Source organism: Dermacentor albipictus, chromosome 7 (assembly GCF_038994185.2).
Source record: "Dermacentor albipictus isolate Rhodes 1998 colony chromosome 7, USDA_Dalb.pri_finalv2, whole genome shotgun sequence".
Taxonomy (NCBI): domain Eukaryota; kingdom Metazoa; phylum Arthropoda; class Arachnida; order Ixodida; family Ixodidae; genus Dermacentor; species Dermacentor albipictus.
Window position 1 is genome coordinate 99,231,379 of NC_091827.1, and position 18,667 is coordinate 99,250,045.

General features: G+C 47.0%; 1 protein-coding gene across 1 annotated transcript in view; it reads left to right on the forward strand.

Annotated features, from left to right (window-relative positions):
• The first annotated feature begins 3,817 nt into the window (after nucleotides 1–3,817).
• The window catches only part of LOC135916831 (uncharacterized), a 39,702-nt gene continuing 24,852 nt past the window's right edge, over nucleotides 3,818–18,667 (forward strand). Inside the window, exons 1-4 of the mRNA XM_065450263.1 lie at nucleotides 3,818–3,915; nucleotides 9,708–9,765; nucleotides 12,256–12,297; nucleotides 18,261–18,275. Coding sequence (XP_065306335.1) covers nucleotides 9,762–9,765; nucleotides 12,256–12,297; nucleotides 18,261–18,275 — 61 coding nt within the window. The 5' untranslated portion in view covers nucleotides 3,818–3,915; nucleotides 9,708–9,761. The remainder of the gene's footprint in view (nucleotides 3,916–9,707; nucleotides 9,766–12,255; nucleotides 12,298–18,260; nucleotides 18,276–18,667) is intronic.

Here is an 18,667-nt window from a genome sequence, read left to right on the forward strand (position 1 = left end):
TTTACTAGCAGTGCAATACTTACACGGCTGCGCTGGCATAACTACATCCACAACTGAGGTCAAGAACGATAATCAACTACTTGTAGGTAGTTGTGTCCCTTTAACTAAACTAGTCCATTCCTACTTCTTGCCATGGTTGTTCTGGAGTCTTCGTTACCCACAATGGCTCACTTTGCGCTCTTGTGACTGCACCCTGTCTCCAGCGAGTGACACTGTGCCATATTTGCTGCGAAAGTCCATACCACCACACGGAATCCTTCGCCCTTAGTCGGCATCGGTTAGTTCGCTGGTGGCTTTCATGGATAAGTTTGAGTGTATCCTTTTGCAGCAAAGCTGGGATGACAAAGTGATTACCTTTTAGCAGGACGCCGTTGCACAAAGAGAGATCACTTCGATGGCTCCAGTACTTCTTCAGATATTCCGGAAGCCTGTCTCGACGAGGCCAGCCTTGAGTGCAGTATTTGACGAGCTGGTTGCATTCCCAGTCCAGTTTCGTTGCCTGCGAACGTCATCTACAGTAACCAGCTTCGTGTCTGTGACCATAGCAACTTGAAATTCCACAAACTCCTCTACACATCCACCAGACTGATCGAGGGCTTCTCATCCGCAGCCCTTGAAAGAGTATCCGCAGTGGCTAGCTGTTTGCCAGGAACGTAGACCACGCTAAACTGGTAGCGCATAAGTTTGATGCGAAACCTTTGCATACGTGGGGGTATCGTATCCAAGTCAGTGTTACCAAGTAGTGTTACCAGCGGCTGGTGATCGGTTTCTAGCGTGGTTTTGGCCACGCACGTATTGGTCAAAACGGTGCACTGACCATGCCACCGCCAACGCTTCTTTCTGTGTTTGGCTGTAGCGCTGCTCCGATTCAGTAAGCGACCTCGATGCGAACGCTACCGCGCGTCGCTCGCCTGATGGTTCCTGCAGAAGAACCGTGTCCAATCCAAATGAGCTCGCGTCACATGAGACAATGGTATTACGACCGGGATGATACTTAGCGACACACAGGTCCGAGGTGAGCGTCGGTTTTACCTGATTAAAAGTGGTCTCTTGAAGCGGTCCCCATTGCCATGCATTTCGCTCGCCTAGCAAGGTGCGAAAAGGGGAGGTTGCCCGCGAAAGGTTGGGCAGGAAGCGAGCAATATGATCAGCCATGCTGAGGAATCGCCTAACCCCAGCAACGTTCTTGGGTGGCTCCAAGTTGCGCAGTGCTTCGAATTTGCTGGGACTTGGCGAGATACCGTTGGCACCGATCACCACACCCAGAAAGTCTACTTTGTCTTGACCGAAGCAGCATTTTGACTTGTTGAGTTTAACTCCGGCTGTCTTCAGACGTTCAAGAACCTCCACAATTCGCCTTTCGTGCTCTTCTCGGTCTTTTCCAAAAACCAGGATGTCATTTATCACGTTGACGATGTTCGGTTGCCCCTCCAGAATTCGAGCCAATTCTCTCTGAAAATATTCCGGTAAGTCAAGCCAAAAGGTAGACGACCGTAGCACCATGGCAGTAGCGTCGAAATGGTGTACTGAATGTGGTATACTCTTGGAATTCTTGGGACAATCACACTTGGTGAAATCCTGATGGTGCGTCCAGTTTCACGAACACTCTGGCGTCGGCCAGTTGCCCGAGCACCCATTCGACCGTTGGGACAGACATGCTTTTCACGGAGAACTTCTTTGTTGAGCTTCGTTAAGTCCACACATATTCGGATGCCACCTGATGCATTTATACTGCGACCAGACCGGCACACCATGGCGTCGGCTTCGTAATGCACCTGATGACACCTTGTTTTTCCATCTGGTCCAGCTTCTCCTTTACATGGTTGTACAGAGGAATGGGAATTCTGCGAGGTACACTGAGAGCGAATGGCCTGGCATTTAGCTTTAGTCGAATAGTGCACTCCTCCCCTACGGTACCAAGCCCTTCGAAGATGTCCTGGCCAGGAGCAGGATCGCTTGTAGAGCTAGCGTGCTTTTCAGGTCACTGTGCGGCATCGTTGAACTTCACGACTCCCCATGCGAAGATAGTATGGTAGCCTAGCAGAGGTGTAGACTGCGAAGGCATGACGTATATTGACTGTACGCAGGTGCGGCTCTTCAACTCCAACGTAGCTTTGAATTGGCCTGCTACTTTCAAGGGACAATTTCCTGGAATGGTGAGAAGACCCTCCTGTTTTTCGAGTCGCGATGGTACTCCTGAAAAAGTGCTTGGAACGACGGTAACTTCCGCTCCTGATTCGACCTTGAACATGAGTGGCACTCCATTCACGTGGACCCAAAAAAACTTAGCCTTTACCTCACGACTTCTCTTGACCGCAAGCGTCTCTATGGCATGTGACTGTCGGCTTTGCGAGCGTTGTTTGGCTAAGCAAACTGCTGCGAAGTGCCCTTTCTTTTTGCAAAACTTGCAGACAGCTTTGTTGGCAGGACAAAATTTCCGTTGGTGCTCTTCTCGTCCGCAGAAGTGACACGATCTGTGCGCGCAGGCGAGGAGCGTTTCTCTTGATCCCGACGCTTGATTACGTGGCTGCCTTCTCGTCGGCCTGTGTTTCGCTACATCAACGACGACTAGCCCAGATAACTGGCTTTCTCGTTCATGTTTTTCTTGTTCGGCATCTTCGTGCAGCCGTGCATGCAGAAGCGCTCTATCAAGCGGCAAGCCGGAAGTGTGGCAGAGTTGTTCCGATAAGCTGCTGTCCAACAAATCAATAATAAATCGGTCTCGAACGAGCCTGTCCTCGATGGGCGCTGAGCCGTAGTTGAATCTTTTTACCTTGTTTCGCAGCGCGGAATAATCGTCTCCTTGCTGAGTCCGCTTGTGAAAACGATAACTCTCGTGAACTTCGTTTAGCGGGTGCACGAAATGCGAGGTGAACTTGCTTATAACAACGCTGTACGACTCAACCTCTTCGGCCGCCAAGTTGAATGACGCCAGCACGCGTCGAGCTTGAACACCCATGCAATAAAGAAGCCTTCGTACCCGAACCTCGTCGGTAGCTTGGTGCAATCCTCTAGCGTAGGCATAGTCCTCGAACTGCTCAATCCAGGTAGACCATGCACTTGGGTAGGCGAAGTCGAAGCTCGATGGCTGTTGGAGTTCAGGTATCCCGGCAAATGCAGCGTCCGCCTTGTTCGCCATTAGAGAGAGCCAACGGCGGCCACTTCGACACAATGTACGATGTGGGGGGGAGGGGGGGGGGACAGACGCTAGCCGCGTGTACACAAGTGACTCGGAGCCGAGTTGACCGAACGAACGCCCACACCTTTATTCCGCAACCACATACATGGAACGCATGGCGCGTAGCGCCCTTTACAACACTGTCTTCAAAACTACACGTCCTGTAGGCGAATGGAGCAGAATTTGAAAAATCTTCGACAACCGTAAACCTGTCACCGCTGCCCCTTGCACTGAGCAGCTATAGCTGTTCTTGAAGAGCTCGACATTACACATCTGCTGACCTGGGTGGCTGCAATAAACGTTACCATTTGGTCATAATCGCACGTAGACTTCTCCAGTACGAAAAATACTCTCTGCGTAAGATTGTTGCGCCGTTGAGTATGATGATGATTTCGATACTATGGCACATACCCGCAATGGGGCATCAGCCAAAATTTGACCGGTGCATTTAAATTAAATAAGCGTAAAAGAAGAAATACGAGCCATTATAATATGGTTGTGATAGCGTAACCCAGGTGCGCGATATTTAGAGCATTCCAATACCACTTCACATACATTCCTACATGTGCACTGGATACGCATTACTTTATTTCGTACTGCTGTAGCAACAACCCGGTAATTGGCGAGTCAGCAGTAGTGGGTATGCGCCATCCTTCGTTTCATCACCATCATTCAAATCTAACCGTTGGAAGCTCCACGGTCACGTCCGTTGTTCAGACCCGACTTAGCCTTTCCAGGTGAGACACTGGCTTTTCTGTGTGATGACGTGCTTTCAGCGTCGACGCTCTTTACTTGACTGCATGACGTATCCTGCGACAGTTTTCGCTTCGCGTCTGCGGACTTCTAGGACCAGTTTTAAAGCGAAAACATTAGTGGCCGCGAACTTGCGATTTCGCCGTCGCGGTGCTCCGAGGAGGAACATGACGTCACACCGCGTTCCTCGTCGTTGAGTTCACCTCCGCTCGCTTCCCCAGCTGCGTCGCATGCCTGATGACATGTCGGACGATTGAAAACGAGAGCTCGCGTGCACTGAAACCACAGTTGAGGCGGTAGTATGGACGGCGACAATTCTGATAAGCAGGAGGAGGCCTGGAATCGACATCGGAACAAGATGAAGATGAAACTAATCGCCCAGGAAACAGACGAACAGCGCGCCGAACGACTGGCTAAACGCCGCAACATAGCCAGACAACAAGACTAACTTCGACTTGCAATCAAGATTAACCAAGGCTAACCATGCTATGCCTTAGCTTTCGCTGCGTATATCCTGACATAGCCGAGCTAAGCCACTGTCAATTTTTTGTTGCACACGAGAATGCAACCCGTCTGGCCCTTATCGGTGTATATAGTGTAGCGCTCAACACCGAAGCTGTTACTGCCGCTTTACATGGCGAAGGATCTTTACCCAAAGACGCAGAAACGAGTTTTGGTGAAAATTTGCTTTGAGAACAATATCCCAATAATTTCAGGAATATGCAAGGAATGGTTGGAGGTAAAAGCAGGGTGTGAGACCGGGCTAGTTGGTATTCCAGACTGAAGGGACTAGCCCAAGAGTGGACACTGGACACTAAAAAGGCGGCAAGAACAAGCGCAAACTTCCAACTGGTGTTTATTACAAAAAGGTATGTGCACATACTCTCGCGCACTTGATCGTAATCAGTCACAATCGTGCAACACAAAATAGGTCATCACAAATAAACAAGAACGCACCATGGCCGCGCCGAAGCTTAAGGTGGCCTCCCCTATACGGACCCCAGGAATGAAAATTCCTTAGCAGTGAAAGCTAGGGGTGGTTTGCTAACTGAGTTGCCTTCTGCGATAGCCGCTGCCTCGATGATGAGTCTAGTGTTTTCCTGCCCGATGCTTGCTATTATTTCGTGTTTTCTTTTTTCAAAGAGTGGATGACATTTGCATTGGGAGCAATGGATTCCAAGGAAACCCTCTCTCCCTTTTGTACTTTCTGGTTATGTTCTTGTAGTATCACGTTTATGCACCTTCGGCCTCCCCTATACAGGCCCCAGGAATGCAAATTCCTTAGCAGTGAATGCTAAGGATGGTTTGCTAACTCAGTTGCCTTCTGCGATAGCCGCCGCCTTGATGATGAGTCTAGTGTTTTCCTGCCCGATGCTTGCTATTATTTCGTGTTTTTTTTTTCCAAAGAGTTGATGAATTTGCATTGGGAGCACTGCATTCCAAGGAAACCCTCTCTCCCTTTTGTAATTTCTGGTTATGTTCTTGTAGGCTCACGTTTATGCACCTTCCTGTTTGTGCCATGTAACGCACGTAACTCCCACGTAACTCGCAGACAGGTCTTTTGAAGGCTGTTGGCTATCCCAGCTGCCTTATTGTTTCCGTTTCAGTGACACTGCGTGAGATTTTGCAATCTTGTGACGCCTCTCCCAGTCCACGTGACACTGTTCGCAGGAATCGAGCAGTCATCCCATACACCCACGCTATCTCGCATGAACTAAAAAAAAATAGGCCAAAGGGTGGAAGTGTCGGTGGTTTTTTCCGCACCCCACAAGTTATCTCAATTATGCGCCAGAACTAGCCCTGTCAGCAGACAATCAAAATCATGCAACATTGTGTACAGAAAGGGTTTCGGTGAATGCTCAAGAGGAGTAGTGTATGGCATACCTCTTTCCTGCGGGCAGCGTTACGTCGGACAAACAGGAAGGTGCCTAAACGTGAGACTACAGGAACACAATGAGAAAGTTCAAAAAGCAGAGATGGTTTCCTTGGGATCCGTTGCTCCCAATGGAAATGTCATTTACTCTTTGAAAAAACCGAAATAATATCAAGCAACGGGCAGGAAAACACTAGACTCATTATTGGGACAGCGGCTATCGCAGAAAGTAACTGCGTTAGCAAACCATCCCTGCCAATGACTGCTAAATAATCTGCATCCGTGAGCAATGTATGTGGGAGGCCACCCTAAGCTTCGGCACAGCCATGGTGCGCTCTTGTTTATTTGTGATGACCAATGTTGTGTTCCACGATTGTGACTGATCACGATCAAGCGCGCGAGCGTACATATACATATCTTTTTGTAATAAACGCCAGTTGGAAGTTTTCGCTTGTGCTTGTCGCCTTTTTAGTGTCTCGTGTCCATTCTAGCGCTAGTCCCTTCAGCATGGAGGTAAAAACTGCGGTGTCCTGAATTTAGGTATGAACAATAGTATACGAAATGCGAGAATACTGTTCAGTCAATTTGATATTCGCTTTCGACCGCTTGAAATTGTGTTAGAGTACGTTCATTTGTGTTAAAATGTAGTGAGACTTTTGGGGATAATGTGAAGTAAATTTCTAGAGAAATACTAATCAGTTCGTGCGCATGGGACATGCAATATCAATTCATGATCAACAAATAAATTCTGGGGTGTTATGCTCAGAAAACACGATCTCATTATGGGGCACACTCTGATGGGAGACTCCGAATTATGCCTGAACAGTTCAGTTTCTTTAACGTGCAGCCGATACATGGAACATGAGTGCCTTTGTTTTCCGCCCTCCTATACTATGCAAACTCGGGTATCTATCTACTCCTGGCTCCAGCTCCAATTGCTTCATAAGCGGAGATATAAGCATCTATGGTGGAGTCTTATGTCGACTCTCTGAGAAAAGTTTACGCCCTTTGGAGTGTATATTTGCCACAGAACAGTAATCATGATCTGTCCTGCCCATATTTCCTTTCTTGAAAACGCTACGCTCATTACTTTCCTGTCGGGAATGCTATGTCATGCTGATAACGCGCATGCCGTTTGTTACTGAAAAGTACCGGCCTCGCCGCGTTAAAGAAAGGAAATGCGGGCAAGGCAGATGACGATTATTGTTGTATAGCAAATATACACCCCAAATGGTGCAAGTGTCTTTAGAGTGTAGTCATGGCGTCAACACGCCCAACTACCAGCGCGCGTGCAGCTGGTAGGTGAGTTTTGACGATGGCAATTGCGACCGCGTCATCTGCAAGGCACATACACAGCACTGATGCGTCTTTGAATGTCACATAAGCCTTCATAAAGAGCATTCAGAAAAGTCGATAATTGCTCTACCGTGGCTAGGATTAGATAGACAAGGCTAGCTAACCAGAAAGTCCTACAAGACAAGCAAAATTAGCCGTGGGATATTTCTAACCTCCTAGGAATGCTCCTAGGATTTTAGAAATAAACCGGAAGTGCTTTGACGGCAGTAAGTTTCTACAGTATGATGTCGTTGGTTATGCAGCACTGCTTAGGTGGCAGGGTTACGTAAACACTGGCCAGTAAAAACGAAAAAAATTTTATTTGTGTTTCAGTGTTCCTCACGTTGCCAACTAAGCACCGCTAACTACTTGATAACGTTCACCACAGCGGCGTAGTGGCTACGGCTTTGCGCAACTAAGCCAGAGGATGCGGGATGAAATCCAGGCCGTGGTAGTCGCATTTCGGTGGGGGCTAAATGCAAAAAAAGCGCGTGTATCACACATTGGGTGGAAGCAACAGAACCAAAAGCGCTCAAAATTACTCCGGAGTGCCTCACTATCGCATGCTCATAAACAGATCGTTCTTTTGGGACGTAAATCCCATAACTGAAATAATATAAATTCAATTGCACGATAAAGTTAGGAAGGCGCACGGGTGCAGTGATGTTCCACGGGAACTAGAAGTGTCTGCTGTCATAACTAAGAAGGCTGCGCAAAGTAGCATACCAAACGCTAAAACTTTTTTACCTTGAACAGTGCTGTCGTTTAGAATGTGACTCAGCCCAGTTATTATAGAACAGCGTGGCTCTCTTTCTTTTGTTTTTTTGTAATATTGCATCGAATTCCCCCAAAACAACGAGCAAGGTACTTATAAGATGATTGTAGATAGGGCGATAACCGATAACCCAATTATATATCACTAATGCTGAATATTTCCCGCTCGCGGTATCGGGCTTCATGATTTCTCAAGCTTGTAGAACTGCACATGCGCACCAGGTGGCTCGCCCATACCGTTTACTACGTGCGAGAAGCATTTGTATTCCAAATGGTTGGAAGCATCAGCCGGTCAACCATCGAGATAAGCAAGATAGGTATAGAATACTGCTCGAAAAAAGCAGTGAAGAGATTGATATGACTGGCTCCTTCACAGGTACAGTTAGCAGCACAAGGCAGATATAGGAATGTTCAGGAGCATAAGAAATCCACAGTTTTGCCAGAACGGCGAAGCAGTGATTGCGACACGAAATTTGTAGAAAGTTACACGAAGTAAGGATAGTAGTTTCACCTGCCTTATATATTTGTGAACATTCGCTTACTAACTAAATTGACTAGCGTGATGTCCGGCGCGCACAGGCAGACACAATCACGTTTCACTCGATGAGCGCGGTCACACTATGTGAAAATGCTGGCGTGACGAAGAGCTGCAGCAGTGAGTGAATCGGCACTCGTGTGCGCTCTCGCTTCGAACTAAACGGCGAAAACAAAGCGCACTCGAAGCTATGAGTGCCCGTGGTACCTGGACTTTGGAGTCATTGCAGATCGCTTTCAAAAGATATGGCCTGCAACGCCGGGCCGCATGCAGCAGTCGCCGGTGTTGAAGCCCTCCCCCCCCCCCGCCCTCTCTGCCCCCGGTGCCTTGCGTGTGACAGGAGACAGTGCGCTTCCTCCCCACCTTCTTACCTTGCGCGGGTGAGATTGAGCCGCCCTCGTCGGTTCACCCTCGCAAGCTTTCTTTCGCACGTACAACATGCGGCACGCGGCGGAGATGTTATCGCCCTTGGACTTTATGCGGGACATCACGGCGACGGCAACGCCAAAGACGACGGCAGAAATGCGCGTGGAGTGTCCATGCAATTGGTGTCGCAATAAACAGATTATGTAGATGTATACAAACTGCCGGGATGAAAGCCATGTATAACATACCCGCCTAAATGAAGTTGGCTAGTGAGTATTTGTCACGGCACTGTCCAATAGGCGATGCCCGTAAAGCATCACCATTGCCTGCTAAAATGAGAGAGCCTTATCTTGTATTCACTCATCGCGAAGTGATATTGTTCCGTTGTCGGAAGTGCAAGTTAGATTTGTAAAACGATAACCATTCACTGCAATCAAATACATGAAATCTACTTTTCAGAACCCTGTTTGCCATCGCCTGATGCAGTGGCACGGAGTCAGAGAGGGGAATAAGGGGCTCCGAGGTGTTGGATTTGTCGTTAGTGGCAGCAAAATGGTATAACAGGCAACTGAGGCGGATGCAGCGTAGGGGAAGGCGATTGTCATCCATAATTGAAATGTAGAAATAATAACGCAAAGAAAAATGCAAGTTGTCGAAAAGATACATTTCCGAAGGTGGGGACCACAGCCACATGTTCCCCATTACGCGTGCCGTGCCTTAACAAATAAGCCAACGCAGCACCATCCTCACGTTTACTTTCTTCAGTATTGGTGCGCATGATTATCGCTCGAATGTCAGCCAGCGACCCTCAGGGCCAAGGCAGCGAATATTTTAACCGCAGCCACCACGTGATAGCGAAGGAATTTCACAAGCAGTGCCTGTACTGTTCGCAGGTTGCCCCAGCACACGGATCTCTAGGAGAAGGATACTTCGCAAGCAGCGTCATCATGGGTAAGCTTCAAACCGAGCGGAACTCTCAGCCACTGCACTGATGCCGCGTTCGTTCTGCCTCGCGTGATTCCCGCTGCCATTGTTTCAAAAAATGGCGGGGGCTACGAGCCAGTTTACGTCTTCTCCCTGCACGTTGTGATGGCTGACGTGCATAATTTCAAGGCACTGATGATCGACTCTGTTTGCTTCAACAAGACATGTTACATTACTGCAGATCTGGGCCACTTGTGCCATATGCGTTACCCATTGGCCCTGATTTACCGCTTCTACTAAGTAATCGTCTAAAGCAACATTGCGGTTTAACACAGCGTTCGTCCGTGCAGTGCTTCCGTTCTGCAGCGTAACGAAACGAGGGTAAATAATTCAGTCTGGCTAGCGTAGGCCACTTCCTAATTGCCAAATGCGCTTCGCTGCATTACACAATTGCCGGACTCGTGGCGGCTGCAGTCGCGCTTCAAACGAAAACTACGTGCTCGCAGCATATGCTGAGGCTCGTCGCTTGCGCATGGTTTTGTCACGAGAGCCACGTCTACACTTCCAGGTCGTGGAACAAGCAAAGTGCACTCGTATGCAGTGCTCGCGAAAGTGGACTACGCCACCATAACGGTCGCGAACTGTCTAGCGAGTGAGCTACATTGACAGCTATGAAAAGCTATGGCTCACCATCCAATGCGTTTGGCTTCGAACATATTTCCAGCTTGTTTGGATATTAGTGTTAAAATGCATAAACTTATCTTTATCGCAAGTGCTCAGTGTGATGTACCGGGACAGGTTAACCAAAATCTCGAAAAGGCTCATGTCCAAGAAATAGTAACAATTTTTTTCTTTGGCAGAGCGATTTAGTGGATGCCGACAACGGCGTTCCTTCAGCTGACAAAACTGCGAGTCTTCGTCTGCCTAGACTCATTTCTCATTTGCGCAAAAGGTTAAGCCATTAAGTTAAATATTTACCTCGGGAACACTACAATTTCCCTAATGAAACACATGTAAGATGCAGATATGCTATCATTATACAGCCACTCAAGGGATCTTAATTTAATTTGCGGCATTTACCAGAAGGAATTCACATCTACCGGCTGCATGATTAAAACATTTCGTGTAGGCAATAATCTTTGTACTGAAATCGCAACACATTGCTAGATTTATAAAAGCTGAGGCGCTGTTTGCAAATTACGAATTCTTCACCAAAGACAAATATTTCAGTTCTGCAAAAATTCTCCGTTAGAACATCTTATGCGGACAAAAGGGGCAAATATTAGCACAGTTTCCTAGAATTTTTTTTTACAATATTTTCGAGAGCTTTGCAAACGTGTTTTTTATAAATTATTGTCACATTTCCGAACGTGTATAACGTATCGGAGTTTCACCCATTTATATGTCTCAATAAGCACAGCTTACAGAACATTGAAATGTTTTTTTATGCTCAGTGAGGGAGCACATCGCTAAATTCTTCATTTTCTCTTCAATGTTGAGATATCCAACCACATCTTGATGAAACTGGTCACCTAAATAAAAAAATTTTCCACACAGTTCGTTTGTAATGGTTATGTCATCTGGAATTAAATTTTATAAGCTACCTTTAAAATTTAATTGCCCATGACAGAAACGTTATAAAAATTGGCTAGTGAACTCCGAGAAAAATATTATCCTATTTACCGTGCATTTAGAGGGAACCATGACGCAAAGCTTCCTCTGACATGACGTATGATATCCTTAAAAACAGGATTATGCGCCTCCATCCACTACTAGTGTGTCGTTTCTTTCTAGAGGCTCAAGGTAGGTTCTGTTCCTAGTATGCACTAATAAATTTGTTGATGTTCCGAAATGTCAAACGGTGCTGCTTACTTACAATTATAAAGGTTTTGGAAGGCTTTGTGTTTATCGAAATGGTAAATACAAATTTCCACTCAGTTTATATAAATAAAGTGCTGGTTCAAAACCCTATTCTAAATATTGCGAGTTAAGGAGTTTGCAAGTCAAAGAGGAAATAGAGGCCAAAGTTCGAATTTTCGGATTTCGAAGTGAAGCCCTACAGCCGGCACGTCAGTGTGATGTCACAAATCTCAGAAAACGTTTAGTATTTGGGCCATTGCGGTGTGAACGGTTATTTAAAACTTTGCTTTTCAAATTTGCTAGGTTAAATCTTCGGCTCTTTTTGAGTAGAGTAAATTCACGTTTTACCCATAAAAATTTCTGTGGCTGTTCCAAGCAACCAAAAGCACTGTCAAACGCTGGGAGACCTACTTGCATGGTAACACGTGCAGAAGCTCCGCCCCCCCCCCCCCCCACCCCGTAGCTCTCCCTTCATCGCCACAGAAAGAGTTGTCTGCGAGTATAACCATTGAGAGCTTCACTGTGAAAAAAAATTATTTCCTTCGTGGCACACACGGTGGAACTAACTTCAAGGACAACGTTGCAGCTTATAATGTGCGCGTCTAGGTGGGAAAGCTTAATCCCTTTCTAATTCGTGCTTTTTTTTCCATGTCGCAGCGACCGAAATGTCAATGATGTCCGAGATGTCCGGAATCGAGTGTAAGTGTTCTCTCCACATGGGTGTTCCACGTGACTTGCACGGACCGCTATCGTGAGAACAAATAATGGTGCATCGTTCGACAGGCATGGGTGCAATCGAACATTTATTGAACATTTATTCGAAATACAAATAAATGTTCATGATCACATGCTGTCCGCACAGGCTTTTGTTCATGTGTGCTTGGCTTGGCACTGAAGTAAACAAGAGCTTTCCTCAATCTAATAGAGCAACTTAGAAGATACATTTCTAACAAAAACTGATGTAAAAAAATCGAGGACGCTTAAGCTTCGGCTTTTGGACTGGAGCGCGATAGCATTCCCTGACTGCTTGTCACACTTCCCGGCAACCGCAGCTTTCTTGTAGAGGCGCCGAGGCGAGCGCCATCTGGGTGGTGGTGTGGCAAGGAACGGAGCGGACCACGTCGCTGTATGAATGGCAGATACGTTGGAAAAGGTGTTTCTGTTTGAGTTTTCGGGAAACAAAAGTATTTTCTGGTGTATGCAAATTTGACCCTATGCTATCATGTCTGCGGGTTGTGTTTAGGTCGTACATTACGATTTCTCTGACGCATCTTACTTTGAGAAATTCCGTTACTTCAGCAGCGCCCCTGCGCCACATCGAAGACCTGCGTGGTTGTGGTTGGGAAGGACTTTTCGCGAGACGGCGTCCGACACCCAAGCCGTATTTTTTGCGACACGGGGTCCCTAACTCTGCCGCGTTAAAGTTACTGTAGCCAATGGACGTGTGGGAAAAGTACTACTGCAGTCTATACAAAACTGACATGCACAGTTATAAAGGCCAAACGAAGTAACAAATTTACGTGGTGCCTGAAAAGCCTACCAATACAATGTAAACGCTGCTTCTTGTACGTCGACGAATTATAGACAAGTTCGTGCCTATTTTACCTTAACATGGCGCCAGTATTCTCTCAGATCTTTAAAATTACAATTAGTGAAGTGTGAGAAAATTAATCACATTTTATTGCCATTAATCGTGGTGACAAAAGACCAAGTTCTTTTCCAGAAGTTAGTGCGCATTGGAAGATAGAGTCCGGTTAAATTTCTTGCATAAGCTCAGTGGAAGCAAGTCAAGAAAAGTCGGCGACAGCGGAAAATGAGAAAGAGACATGACGATAGGTGTTTCTCTGTGAGCAGCTTGCATACCTGTGCGCACGCATAGAGGCGCAGTAGTTATACGTACAAGAGTTTCTCGGCAACGGTGGGTCCTGCTGCTTCGCTCAATACAAAACCTCGATTTTCGCACCTATAAAGCAAGGTACGGGCGTTCATGTTTGAGTCCTGCATTGCAGCGCCTTTGGGAAACCATTTCAAGGAGGCAACTTGGGAAACTAGGGTTCCGCAGTTTTCTGCCCGTTGAATACGATTTTCAGCCTTTTGTGGCCGTTGGGGACAAAAGCTTGTGCAGACGGCGGCTTAGCCAATTCAAGTTTATTTGCATCTATACCTGTACAGATCACAGGAGTACAGACAAAAAGCCAAATGAATTCGGCTTGACGGGGCCTGTACCCCCTACAGAAATGGCACTGTGCACAATAAAGAGAACACAAAATTACAATAATGGATAAACGAGAAAAAAGTGAACATTGGTGAACATTGTATAACAGAAATGCATACGGGTAAAAAAAATCCACAATAAAATGCTGCAAGAAATTATATAACAGAAAGCCAATAGTATCAAATGATACAAATAATGCAGCCTTGACATTCACATCTCTACATAATAGGTTTTTTAAAAGCAGAGAAAACTGGCTAAGCATTCATGGCGTCAGTGTATACCAGAGCAAACCAAAAAAAAAGGAATCCACAATGAGCGCATTAAAAGGAGAGATAGGTATCTATTGAGTTTCTAATGAGTTTAACAAAGATGGCAGTGGGTGGCGTAACATTTGTTGACCGTAGTTAGTGCGCGCTTTAGGAACGTACCATGTTTCTGTGTGACGTGTGTTTAAAATGTTAGAATTTTAGCCGAGCTGGGAAACGGCTTTTATGTCCCGGCCATGCTTCCAGAAAACAAGGCATTCCTTCTTGGTGTCACAAGGAAAGCTACATTGTCAATTCAGGTGACGCCACGAGCTTCCCTACAGCGTAAGCTATCCCGCACGCGCGGGCACACAGTGACGCGTTATTTTTCGTGTTCTCCAGGCTTTCTTTAATTTGACGGAAAACTAAACACCTAAAGTTTACTTCGCAGGAAACAACTCAATGTTACGTCTCCTACCGGCATCTATACAATTGCTTAAAATATAACGATTAAGTTTAATAATTTGGCTAAGTAGTAATCGGCGACAAATCTTGCAGCCATACGGCTGTGATTGCATCCCATGCTCGCGGCCACAGCGGCGTCAGTTCGCAGAACAGTTCAGACAACAGCAACGGAGGCTGTCGTAGATAAGCTTTCGCCTATCGCAGTTTAGCTCAGCAAAGTGCCCATAGATTTTTTTGCAATTGCTAGTAGGTACAGCGGGGAGTGGCGATTCTCGCGGTGGTCGACGTTTGTGCGCAGGCGCAAGTAACAGCGGATGCGAGAGAAAATTTTGGGGCCTTCGCTCGTTGAATATGTGACTCTGCCTAACCACTACGGTGCAGAAGTGTATTGTGCGTGTTGCGTGTGTTTGTCCCTAGGCGGCCAGGCATATGGCAGTGGGGTCGAGTTTGTCGCATTGGGGTTGCCGCATTGGGGTTGTGCATTGGGTGCCGGCGCGGTGAAACAGGTGAAGCTGCGGTGTCCTACGCCCCATGCATTTGGCGATCGCTGTGCGTGAAGGTGCGTCGGACAGACTTTCTCACGCGTGCCGCGCTGGTGCTCAAACCGTCATGCAGGAATATAACTTTGTCATGCCTTACGGCACTCTACCTTCAAAAAAAGCATAATTGATTTTTCCCGGAGCAGCGACAGGGGCCGTAGTATAGGACGGGCCTGCTCCCCTGGGCTTTTCGGGAGTATATTTTAGTGGTCCCGTTTGAGTGAAATAAACGCACAGCCCTTTAGCACCCGCGGTAGAACGCGATTTCCTTATGTCACACCATGAGGAATATTGACTTTGCCTTTCGTCCACGTTAGGTTAAGTTAGCTTAGGTTTAGGTTAGGCTTAGGCTAGCTTAGGTTACGTTACGTTAGCGCCATAGGCGTTAAGAGTGCCACGGCGCATTCTCAAAGCTTTTAAGCCGTGCGGATTGTTGTCCTTGCGTTTCGGTGACGTTACATGACGTTAGGTTAGGTTAACGGTAGCTTAGCTTACCATTAAGTTATGTTAGCGTAAAACGAGTTAGGGGGCGCGGCGTATTCTCGTCGCTGGTGCCTTTTCAGCCACTTGCGTTCAACCGCAGTTGCTAAGGTGCTCTGCGTTCTAGATTTTCAATATTTCCGCACCGGCTTGTTCTGTGTTCCCTACTTCTCCCCCGCGCTAACTTCTCCTCCGTGGTGCCTCGGCAGACCCAAATATTCAAGGAGCAAAAGCACCTACATTTTCTCTCTCGCACCCGCGCTTACTAGAGTATGCGCGCAAACGTCCGGCGCCTCCGCAAGTACCATGCCTCGCTGTACTTCCTAGCAATTGCGATGTCGCCACTGGGAAGTATGAAAGTGAACGCGGAGGTTAGCGGGAGCTGAAAGAAGAGAGAGAGCGAGGATGAAAGTTAAGGAGGAGGCTATAGTGAAAGTATGACGCGGAAATGTAAGGTGCAGTGGGGGATGAGATAGGCTGCGCATGCCCTGAGATGGCGGCGGCCAGGGCATCCGCAGCCGCGTGGGTGATCTGCGCTTCCAAAGGGGAGGGCAGGGTGGCGTGGCGTGGGTGGGCTACGCTCGTCCGCGGCACTCACGTGTGTGACAGTGATCACCACTCCTGCAAGGGGCGATGGCGAGCGGCTACGAGTAAGGTTCCATGTGGTGTTCCCTTGGGTTGGTCTCACCGCTGACATTGGTGGTACGATTCCCCGTGACGCACTTGTCGTTGGTGGAACGAAAGCGTGTGAAGAAAAGCGCAGTGCTGCGCAAGGCGGGCTGTGCGGCGACGACGGCTACGATGTGGTGCCAGAGCAGCGCGCGTCGTCCGTATGGAAACAAATCGGTGCGTGAACGGAGTTCTGTCTGCGGCGGCTGCGGCGAACCGCGCCCGTGCGTCACCCACGCGCAGCCTCTCGCGATCTCCCGATTATCGAGGCAGTAGCACCACACCTCGCTCCGTGTGCAATGTGCTGCGTGAGGCAGATCGTCCGCGCCAGCTACGCTACTCGCACAGTTCGCTTTATAAGCCGTGAACGCGTGCAATGATAATACAAAATAGTGACACGCGCAATTGAAAGCACGCATACAGCTGCGCTCATATTTCGCATTAGCCACTATGGTAATTTTCGGTGAATTTTTTTCTTTAACTTTTTTTGTGTGTACTAGTGCGCTTTCATATTAGTTCATTATTATTTCATCTAACTAGCCTGTCTGGCCATCTCACTTTATTCATATTTGCCGAGCATGCTGCGCCCATCACCGGATTCTTCGCATAGGCCGAACTATGCATTGTCTAGTCCAAGTAGCAGCCGAAGAAACCGGATACCATGTATACCTCTTGGGTGCTCTTTGCGGTGCTTCTCATGATGATTTATTGGAATCCGCTTTTAAACGTTGCGGTGAAAAAAATGTCACCTAGCCTATATCCTTTATTGATATGTGCTGGGTATGCTTACCATTCTAGCATTTTTGTAATATATATTATCTTTTTTTCTCTTCCTTCAAGCTTCTCTATCTACAGTGTACCGCTGCCTAAGCCTGTAATGCATCCGGTCGCAACAACCTCTTCCTTTTTTTTCCTATACGTCCCTTGCTTATCTCCACTGCTGACACACTGATGCATCCATTCACTCCAAATCCAAGCTCTTCTTGAAGGTGTACGTTACCTATGGGTCTCTATGGATTGATACCTTCGCATTCCCTTGGGATTTGCTGATTAGTGTCCGGGTATTCGCTGCAACACGCACATACTACATCTCTAGCCAATATTTGCTCAGGTTTGTTTTGCTCTTATAAAAGTAGCTCTAGCCTCAAACGACTGACCCTTTCTTCGTTCAGACTTTCCCTTCTAATTTATTTTTTGTCATTCTTGTAAATTTACGTGGTCTTTCTTGCATTTCTTGGCATGGAATTCAATTTCTCTGTTTGTCTCACTTTCTTTTTCATGACTCCTGGTTGCCTAATTGCGCTTTCAGTTAAGATGCGTTTGGCTTCCGACTTTCTTGATCTCTTCCTCAGTTATAGGTCCATGATTTTCAGGTACATATTTTTGTGCACTTAAGCGGCCCATTTGTTTTCATCCATCTTCCTCAGTCTGACTTGAAAACAACTTTTACTTTGCGCTTCCCCAACTTCACTCGCCGTGGTTGCTTTGTGGCTATAGTGTAGGGCTGCTAAGCACGAGGTCGCGGGATCGAATCCTGGCCACGACGCCCGCATTTCGATGGCGCCGAAACGCGAAAGCACCGTGTACTCAGATTTAGGTGCAAGATATGAAACACCAGCTGGTCGAAACTTCCACAGGGGCGTGCCTCAGAAAGTGGCTCTGGGACGTAAAATCCCATAATTAAATTTTTTTTTAATTCCCTGACTTCAAATAAGGTCCAACCGACGTCCGCCTGCACTGCCTCACTTGTCGTTTGCTGTGGGCTGCAAAAGCCAACCGGCCTACCGCTCTTTAGTTAAATTGGAACCCCGACAAAATACCCGAGTCGTGACACCCGCTCCATCTGAAGGGTGTCAGGGCTACTCCAGAATCGTGTATCGTCGAGCCTGCGTCTAGAGAAGGTGTGCTGAATTGGTCCACATTTTTCACTACGTACGCATCTATAGTCTCCTATTTTGCAGCGCCAGAAGCTCATTACCATAGCCGTGCTCTTGCATGCTTGTAAGGAAGCTTTGAGAGCCGCTTATATCACATGGTCTCCATTTACAGCGAGCATGTCTACGCGTAAGTAACATACGTTGTATTTATGGGATGCCGCTTACGTTTAGCAATGCGCGTATCCTATCTTTAAACTTCATGTGCTTCATGAAACACTGACATGTGGAAACATGTGAAACCCTCCGAATTCGAGTACTTTGTCCAGTTATGCTTATTTAGGTTGTCCACTGTGCATTTACCAGCACGTGTACTTGCGATATTATTCTCTGTTCTGTACAGTATTGTTAATGTAAATGTGCATTTGGTAGAAAATTTCGCTCTCTCCTTCATGAAAAAGCGTGTGTTTTTGAAATGCTATGTTCCCCATTAAATTTTCGAAACTTCGTTAAAATCTGAAATTTATTGCATATTAATATTATAAGTATATTTAGGCATGAAATATATAGAGAAATAGGGAG